Source organism: Trichosurus vulpecula, chromosome 3 (genome assembly GCF_011100635.1).
Source record: "Trichosurus vulpecula isolate mTriVul1 chromosome 3, mTriVul1.pri, whole genome shotgun sequence".
NCBI lineage: Eukaryota > Metazoa > Chordata > Mammalia > Diprotodontia > Phalangeridae > Trichosurus > Trichosurus vulpecula.
In genome coordinates this window covers 178,255,010-178,264,907 of record NC_050575.1, presented here as the reverse complement: position 1 = coordinate 178,264,907, position 9,898 = coordinate 178,255,010, and the positions used below count along the sequence as shown (strand labels likewise).

The window sequence follows — 9,898 nt, the reverse complement described above, 5'->3', positions numbered from 1 at the left end:
GGATAACGCTCGGGCTCGTCTCACTGGGCTAAGAGTGGGTGTGTGAAGGTGTGTGGGTGGGGGGACCGGATGGTGGAGTGAGGAGGAGGAGACCCACAGCGACTCGTGGAGAAGCTGGGGGTAGAGTAGGCGAAGAAGAGGAGGGGGGGAATCTGGTCCCACCCCCCAGGTGAATGGTCCCGAGATGCGCGTCCTCTTCCCCCCTCCGCATCGTGGTTCTGGACCAGGGATGGGGAGAGCCGGTCCTGAGGCCTGTGCTGTCTATGTCTCTGTCCTTGACTCTGCTCAGTTTTCCGAGTTTCACACATATGTGTCTGTGTCTCCTGAATCTCTATCTCTGTCCATATTTCTGCATCTCTGACTTTGGGATTATGTCTCTGACTCCATATTCCTCTCTGTCTGCCTCCGTCTCTTTTCTTGTCCCTGTGTCCTCTCATGTCTGTGTCTTATCCTCGTGTCTCTGTCTTAGTGAGGGGGCAGATCCTACAGGTCTGTGGGGGAAGACGGCAGAAGCTGCCATGTCTGGACTGCCCAGCAGGTGGTGACCAATTCACACTAGGAGAATAGTGGGTCTTTAAGGGGTGAGGGAGAGGGGTGCAAACGACCAGGATCTAATCATTTACTGTACAGGACTGGAAAAGGTTCTAAGTGGCTCAGTTTCTCCAAGGATAAAAATTTATCCCAGCCCTGGGTAGCTTGTTTGGCAATAGCCAATATATATTAAGCTATATGAAATTAACTGTGCTAAGTGTTGGGGATACAAAGAAAGGAGCAAAGCCCTGCTCTTAAGGTGCTCAGAATCTAATGAAATGATTGCTAATAAGACAATTATATACCTGGTCTTTGGAGGGTGTGTGTGTGTGTGTGTGTGTGTGTGTGTGTGTGTGTTTGTGTCTGTGTTTGTGTGTAATATTGGGTAGGAGCCTATTCCCTCAGGTTTTTGGATTAACAAAGCCCCTACCTTCTCCTGTGCCACCTTCTCCCTGCTTCCCTCCCTATGGCCTGTACTGAATCCATCCCTAGGAGTAAATCCATCAGATTAAGATACCTCCACTAAGGTACCTTTGGGAGATACGTAGGCCTGAGTTGTACAAGGATGTACAATTCAGTGCATTCCTCCATCTCCTCCTCTCCCCTGACCATGTGGGGCTTAGCATTTGCCATTGAGTCAAAAATTCAGAAAGTGGGACCTTAAAGATCGAAGCCAACCCCTTCATTTTACAGATGGGGAAATTGAGGCTTGAAGAGGTGAAATTACTTGTCCTAGGTCACAGGAAGAGTCAGAGGTAGAATTTTATTGTAGAAAGTTCTAGGTGCTAAGGGAAGGGAGAGTGAGCTTAGTGCAGGGAAGTCTTTTTTTTTTTTCTCTTTACTTGATCTACCTGAAGGAAAAATAGGCAGGTAAGGTGGGTAGATGAACCCTTCATTTTTTTTTTCTCCTCCTTCTGGGAAAACCCCTTTGAATCCAGGTTATAAATTGCTATGAATTTCTGGACAAAAAATGGGAAGACTGTCCTCTCCCAAAAGGACTGAGAAAGGAATTGGTTAGCCTTTCCAGTGAGGGCTTTTTAAAAGACTGTTTTGGCTCCTTGAATTTACTTTCTCATTTTCGCAAGTCTGAGTACCTTTCTCCTCTCCCCTTCCCCCACTCAGTGGAATTCCTACTCGTCTTTTAAAGCACAACTTAAATGCTACCTTTTCTATGTAGCCTTACTGAATTCTCCAGTTGGCAATGGCCCTTCTGCCTTCACACTCCACAAAACACATTTAGTCCTAGTATATAACTTCAAGAAATGGACCAGCTTCTTTGCTTATGGTGGGAATAAATGTGTGTTGAGTTGAATTAGTATTCCATCGTGCTGAATATTCACATTTAATGTCCACTTACCAAGTGCCTAGTGTGTACTAGGCAGTTTGCTGGGCCCTGGGGATATATAGAGGCAAAAGTACATTATACTGACTTGGGACCCTAGCATTTCAGTCTTACGTCTCTGGGCTTCACTGTGATCTCTAGATCCTCTCTGATGGGAAGATGGCTTTGGTTCATGTAGGTTCAGAGATGCTTTGATAGGGACAGGTTTACATCTAAGATGTCTCTGAGATATGGGCACTGGTTTTAAAGGAAGGGGGCTTGGGTTCAAATCCTGTTTCTGATGATTACTACCTGTATGACTTTGTGTAAGTTACTTATCAGTTTCCTTATCTGTAAAATAGAGGTTGGACTAGATGGCCTCTGAGGTCCCTTCATGCCCTAGAACTGTGGCTTTATTATTCTAGTAACTGGAAGTCTTCAGACAGGGAAGATTTGTTAAAGTATTAAGGATAGGAAATGGACCTGTGATTTCATTGGCATAGAGAACTTTCAAGTGAGAAAATTTCCTCCACCAAAGCAGGTAGACAACTCCTCCATAACTCGTTTCAACAGAATTTCCTGAAACATTGACAAGTTGACTTGCCCAATGTCACACAGCCAATATATGTCAGAAGGAGGACTTGAAATTGGGAGGCAGAGCCAAGATTGCAGAATAGAGAAAGCACTACAGTTCAGCTTTCCCAACATTCCCTTCCAAACAATGCCTTGAAATCCAGTTCTTTCTGGCCTGTGGCCACATCTCTATGCATTATAACCTTAACCATTAAGTATGGCTTCATTCCTCACAGCTCCACCCTAGGAACTCTTCTATCTGCTGTCTTTTGGTGAGTTTCATTAGTTTCTATGAAGTTATATGCTCAGTGAACCACCTCAGCTTGTTGATCCAAATGTATCTCAAGGTTGCCATCTCACTCTGGCAGAAATGAAGTTCATCCTCAGATTCTCTTCTGCCTCATTTCAGTGTCTTGAAAATCATTTACTTGTCCTGGAGTAAATAGTTTGTGATCTGTACACAGCTGCCTGAACATATCCTGCACTATGGTGGATCTGATGGGGGAGGGTCACTGCAGAGCAAAGGAAGGACATGGGCTTTATATCCTAGGATTAGTCCTTTTGAGAGATCTCCTCTAGCCCAGTCACTCCTCCACCTGATCACCGCCCCCCCCCCCCCCCCATGGCATTTGGAAGTTTCTTGGGAACTCTCTTACCTTTGTCCTCCACCCAATTCTGTCACTCAGCTCCTCCCTGCTCTCCCAGTCCATAACCCTTTCCTTGGCTTCACTCTTCTCCTTTCACAGTATGGATCCTCTGGTTAACTAATTCAACTGTATGCTGAGCCCTCTCTTTGATTCCCTTGCTCCCTTGTCATCATTCAGGCCTTGCTTCAATTCCAGCCTGGGTTACCTCAACTGGTTTCTCTGTTTCTACTCCCATACAGCTCAGGAAGGCATGACTTAACCAACGGGTCCACTACACTGATCTTATCCAGGCCCTAATTGCTTCAGTGGCATCTTTTATTTGTTCCTGGTTGACTTTCTATCGAACTATAGCTGAAAGTTCCCACCTCTTTTCAAGCCTCCTCTACTACTTTCTCCCTCTCTCTCTCCTGACTTTTACTAGTGAAAAGAGGTTATCCATTGAGAGCTCCCTCTCCTCCCTTAATCCACACCTGAGAATCCCTCTTCACTATTCATCTATTCTTTGCTTTGGCCTCTGGAAAAAAAAGAGTACTCTTCTTACCAAGTCAACTCCCTTTACTTATCCTTTTGATTCCATCTTCTCCCATCCCTTCCTGGGAACTCAACCCCTTCAATCCTTCCTATTCTCTCATTTTTAGTCTTTTCTGATCTACTGGTTCCTCCTCTCCTCTCAATGTACTCAGGTTTCCACATCCTAAGAACACAAATAAACTAAAAACCAAACCCTATACATGTTCCGAGCACCTTCTCAAATCTCCTCTACTACTTTCTCTCTCTTCCTTACTACTTTCTCTCCCTCTCTACTTCCCAGTACCCACCACTTTACTAGTAAAAGAGGCTATCCATTGTGAGGTCAGTTATCCCTTAATCTATGCCTCAGAATCCCTTACCACTATCCATCCATCCATCCATCCATCCATCCATCCATCCATCCATCTATCTGTCTGTCCATCCAGCCTTTCCTCTGGCTTCAGCTTTTGAAAAAAAGAGGGCTCTTCTTACCAAGTCAACCCCTCTACTTGCACTCTTGAATTCCTATTCTTTTATTTTCAGCCTCTTATCCACTGGTTCCTCCTCTTCTGTCAAAATGCCCAGATCTCCCTCCCTATCCTAAAAACCAAGCAATCAACCAACCAAAAAAAAAACCCCAAAACCCTGTACACGACCACCATCTCCTTAATGGGGACCTTGACATCTCCTTAGTCATGTAAGATTAACTAAAATTTAATGGTTAATCCAATGGCCATTTCTCAGGGATTATCCTTTGCATCTTTCAACACCATGGACCATTCACTCTGCTTGGATTCTCTATCTTCACTTGGGTTTTGAGACATTGCTCTCTCCTGGAATTCTTTCTGTCTGGTCGTTCCTTCTTTACTCTCCCCCTCCTCCCCACCCTATCCAATAAGCATGGACACCATCCCCTAAGCCTTCTGTCCTAGGCACGCTTCTTTTTGCTCTCTTTGGATGACGATTTCATTAGTTTTCAGGGGTCTTCTCTATTCAGATGACCCCCACATCTACATATCTAGTCTTAATCTCTTAAACTTCAATTCCCTATCACCAACTGGTTGCTAGACATTTCTACCTGGATGTTCCACCAGCACCTCCAATTCAGCATGTCAAAAAAAGGAAGACATTTCCTCCCAGACCTATTACCTCCTCAATATTTCCCTATTCTTTTAGGGGGTACAATCATCCTTTCCAGCATCCAGCTTTCCAACCTTGGATTCCTTCTTGACTCTTTGCTCTTTTTTATGCTAATTTACCATCAGTTGCCAACTCCTATCCAGCGTACATCTACAACTTCTTTCATTTTTTCTTTACTTTCTCTTTTTCTTTACTTAGTTTACCATGATTCAGGCCTTTGCAATTTTTCACAGGCTATTGAAATAGGTTACTAATTGTTCTCCCTGCTTCTATTCTCTCCCATAACCAATCTAGCCTCCTACCAAACTGACATTCCCAAAGCATATATCAGGCCAGGTCAGTCCCCTACTCAAAACTGACAGTTAAAATTTTCCATTACTTGATTTCTTACTTTTTCAGTTTGATTTCTTATTTTTTCCCTTCACAGAGTCTCCATTCCAGCAAAACTAGCCTACAGTCTATTGCCTGCCTCCAAATCTTTACATTCCCTCCTCCCAAATTGCAGCTCAGGCATCACCTGTATAGTATAGAATGCCTTTTACAATCCTTCCTGTTGTACTTCTTTTGACATTACTTTGTCTATATTTATGCTTACTTATCTATGTACATATTATATTCCCCTCCCAAGCCCCCAACCGAAGAGTACAAAAAAGCCTTTTGTTCTTGTATCCATAGCCTAGCATAGTGCCCCTTAATACTTACCGTTTGTTGATCTAGACTTGGGGGTACAATCTCTTTGGAGGAAATCTCTGGGGTTGTTTCATAAAAAATTCCTTGAGTTAGGTAACTTGGTTTCCCCTCTTACTGGAAGCTCCCTGAAGGCAGAACTGTACCTCCCCCTCCTCTCTTAGGTTCCCCTGAATCCAGAGAGCTACTCTTCTCCCCCCTCCCTCTCTCCCCGCCCCACACTTCCCATTCCCTCCTCCTCTTGCCCTCAGTAGTTATAAAAATAATCTTTCTCCTTCCCTCTAAATTGAAGGGGACTTCCAACACTCTTCTGTTTCTGAGTTGGGAAAAACAACTGTGGATTTGGATGGAAGCCAAACGCAGCAGAGGTCTCGGAGAGTGAAGGAGTTGAACATTAAATAACATAAAGACAACCAAGACACACAGAGAAAGAAGAAAATCTGTTGTTGTTGTTGTTGTTGTTGGCAGCTAGGTGGCTCAGTGTATAAAGTGCTAGGCTTGGAGTCAGGAAGACTTGAGTTCAAATCCTCAGTCATTCACTAGTTGTGTGACTGGACAAGCCACTTAACTAACCTCTGTCTTAATCCATTGGAGTAGGAAATGGCAAACCCTTCCAGTATCTTTGCTAAGAAAATCCGTACTGGGTCACAAAGAGTCACATATAACTGAACAACAAAACAACAACAAAAAACCATGACACACAGAGAAAGAAGAGAATCCTACTTAGAGAATCTTCGAGTTGACCTTCAAGGGATCTCCTCTATTTGAATTTTGGAGAATGTGCTCTGTCCTTTGGCACACATTCAACATTTGGATAGCTCCAGTTGTTGTGCTGGGATCTGCCTCTTAAACTTCTACCTGTTGTTCCTAGTTCTGTTCTCTAAGGTTGGCTAAGCAAGTCAAAGTTGTCTTTGACATGGCAGATCTTCAAATATTTGAAAAGTTGTGTTTCCCCCTAAGCCTTCTCTTTTCCTGGGTAAATATCTCCAGGTAATTCGACTGATTCTCGTGTAGTATGATCTCATATTCTCCTTTATACACACTCTAACTTATCAGTGCCCTTCCTAAAATGTGGTGCCCATGACCTGATACCCCAGATGTGCACTGATCACATTAGGACTACATCAGGGTAGAACAGAGTTGGACTGTATGACTTCTCTCATTGGAGACCCTCTGTTTCTATGAATTGGCTCCAAGATCACAGTAGCCATTTTGGCTGCCATGTCATTCTGTTGACTCATATTGAGTTGTATCCACTATAACCCTTGATTTTTTTTCCCCACTTGAACTGTTGTATAGAAAAGTTTCCCCCTACTCCTGGATTTGTGTATTTGATCTTTTGGAACTTGTGTCGGAATTTACATTTATCTCTATTAACCTTCATCTCATTAGTTTTGGCCCAATCATTCTAGCCTGTGGAGCTCTTTTTGGATTCTGGCATCCAACCTGTTACCTATCTTTCTCAGCTTTAGCTCATCTCAAGTCACTAATAATCATATTGAATAGTACAAGACCCAGGATTGATTGCTAGAATACTTCTTTTAAGACTTTCCATCAGATGGACTGCTCTTTGGGTCCAGTCATTTGATTAGTTCCAAATTTAGTTTGGGACAGTCATTTAGCCCTTATCTTGCCTCCTTATCCATAACAATGGTATAAAAGACTTTGTCAGATATTCTGATGAAATTCATGTGTTTTTTTTAACAGCATTTTTGATCTAGATTCCAGCAAAGTATGCCTGGTGCCTATATCCATTATGTGTGTCTGTAATCTTATCTGGGCCAAGGAGGCTTGTTTGTGTGGTGGTGAAGCCAGCATGTGGGCATATACCTGACCCACGTATCCAACTTATGGTCACAAAATTAGAGTCTTAGTCATGCTATCAGGGAATACTGTGATAGAAGATAAAAGAGTCTCAGGTGGAAAGAATTCTTCTCTCTTGTTTTTTTTTTCTTTTTCTTTTTGGTCCAGAGTTTGTAAGCGAAAATGATTCCTAGCTGATTCCTCCACATCATCTGAACAGTGGATGGATGTTGTCTTCTTGCAGGATGGCCTCTACTCGGTGCCTCTAGGATAGTGGGGGAAGGAAGTTGGAGAGACAGAAGAAACTAAATGGGGATGGGGAATATCATAACTAAAGAACAGGAATGACTGAAGAAAGACAGCTGTGTCTGAGAAGGGTAGGTGTGCCTGAGAAATGACAGTAATAATTGGAGCAAGGAAAGAGTGAATGAGGAAAATCAGAGATGGTTGATGTGACAAGACTGACTTTGGAAGATAGGCATGGCTCAGGGCAACAGAAATGGATGAGGAGTTATGGGAGTTATTGAAGGGATAGGAGTGACAAGAGTGATTTGAAGTTACAGGAGCAATCAGAGTGAATGAGAAGGGACAGGAATGCATAAGGTGAGACTGGAGAGACTGAGGGTTAAGAAGTAACTAGAAGGGGTTGGCCATCAATGACTGGAACAGGTATGACTGAGGGGACAGTAATAAATCAGGGGGAGAGAACTGACAGAAGAAGTGGAGTCTCTTTGAAAGACAAGAGTGACTGAGGTGACAGGAATGTCTTGGGGGGGATAAGAGTTAATTAAGGGAACAGGACTAAGGGGGAATTGGGGCAATGGGAGGAAACCAGAGAGCCTGAGGAAACAGAAGTGACTGTGGGAATGGGCATGTTTCCCCCACCTTCTGGTCCTCCTGCCCAAATCAATAAGAAATCTTGGGGTTTAGGTGGAAGGTTGGGGAGGTTAGCTTGCCCCAGGGAATCCTGGATAATCAAAATCCATGAATAATTACAAGGCACATTTTAAGGCAAAATACCCCTCTCTCAAAGGTCCTTCGGAATTCTAGCTCATCTCTCCTCTCTGCCTGGCTTTTCTGGGGTTGGGGTAGGAAGTCCTGGAGGGATATTCCTGGGGGTGGTTAAAAGTTGGTCTCTCTTTAAGTAAAAGGAAAACTAGATTTAAACCAATGAAATTAGGGATAGGATTGTGTTTGGTGGGTGGGGAGGGAGAGTTCTTTCTTTGCCTCCTGTACAACAGGATTCAATTTACACACTATTTTTCAGGACTCTGCCAATTGCATAAAATGAACTATATATCACACGTTCTATCTATTCCCCTCCTCTTCCCCAAGGACCTCGATCTTCTACTGCCACTGGGGTCCCACCTATAGCATTCCCTCCCAGCTTCCCTGGGGCTTGGGGCACCTCACGTCTGTCCAAACAGTCCGGGATCTTCGTGGGGTTCAGACGAGGGGGCAGGAATATTTCAAGTCGGATTGCTGCCCGGGCTGTTTTCTGCCTGCTAATCAGGTGCTTTATCTCCTCAGCCTGTGGACCCAATACCCCACCACCCAGAACAGTGTTGCATCTTGTGCCCCATTCTTCTGCGAGCACACATCCTGTGGGGGGAATTCCCCCCACCAAGTTCCCCCAGGACTGGGACCTCGAATCCTGTGCCTTTTTTGTTCCAAGCCACCCCCTTTTCCCCCTTCCCCTCCCCCAACTTCCCAGACTTGAGGCGATCTCGGGGATGGCTGGTATGAGGAATACAGGATTCACAACTCCTAGGGTAGTGGATAAGTGGGCACACCTTATATACCCCATCCTCCTCCCCAAGCTTCCCTTCAAGTAAGATTTTTGTTGTTGGTGTCTAACCTGTATCCCTTACCCTCATCCGTGTATATCGGAGTCGTAGCGCTCGGACTCGGCTTCGAGCCTCAGAAGCCTTCAGCACTCCAAAGAGGCGGTTTCGCTGCTCCATTTCTGGCTCCGCAGGCAGCTCCCACTGCCTGCAGCCTTTGCTGCTCATGCTATCTGTCGAATCACGGGGGAGTATGCCTCTGTTGTCAACTTTCTTAGGTTCCACAAAAAGCAAGTAGCGCTTTGCCTCGGCTGGAGTTAAGGCACTCAGGTCCCTGTGCAGCAAAACATCTGGGTGCTTTTTCAGAAATGCGGTCATCGCCTGAGCTACAGGTTCTCCCCATTCGCTTTTTTTCTCGGAGTGTTTTCTTGACTTTGCAGCGAGTACTTTCGCGGCGGCCTTTGCAGCCATTATCTTCTTCCAGTCTTTGGTTGCTGTCTCTGCTGCTGCTTTATCCACTTGCCTAGATTGTTTTCCTGCCACCTTCTCTGCTTCCTGCTTCGGTTTCCCTATTTCACTCTCCCCTTTTATGGAAGGTGACTTCTTTTGTTTATTCATCTTGTCTGAGTACAGTTGTGCTCCTGGTATCTTCCTGGCCTCTAAATCAAAGAATAAGGTGGGGTAACTTTGGGAGTACCATACAACTTAGGCTTAAAGCAGGTAGGTTATGGAGTTAATAAGGAAAAGATATAGCTCTGCCCTCAGGGAGTCCCTGATTTGAAGGGGGAGATTTTTTTTTCCCCCGTAGAGGAATTTGCTGACATTGTAGGTGGCAAAACCTGCCCTTCTTCCTCCCTAGGACACCCAATTTCTACCACTAACCTTCCTTCCAATTCCCTCTT

General features: G+C 44.5%; 1 protein-coding gene across 1 annotated transcript; it reads right to left on the bottom strand.

Moving 5' to 3' along the window:
* Nucleotides 1–6,693: 6,693 nt before the first annotated feature.
* Nucleotides 6,694–9,374, bottom strand: LKAAEAR1 (LKAAEAR motif containing 1). Its single transcript, XM_036749888.1, has 3 exons — nucleotides 9,084–9,374; nucleotides 8,621–8,743; nucleotides 6,694–7,477 (listed from the first exon to the last, which is right to left on the bottom strand). Exons 1-3 carry the CDS (start codon nucleotides 9,372–9,374, stop codon nucleotides 7,421–7,423), a joined length of 471 nt encoding a protein of 156 aa, XP_036605783.1. The 3' UTR covers nucleotides 6,694–7,420.
* Nucleotides 9,375–9,898: the final 524 nt, after the last annotated feature.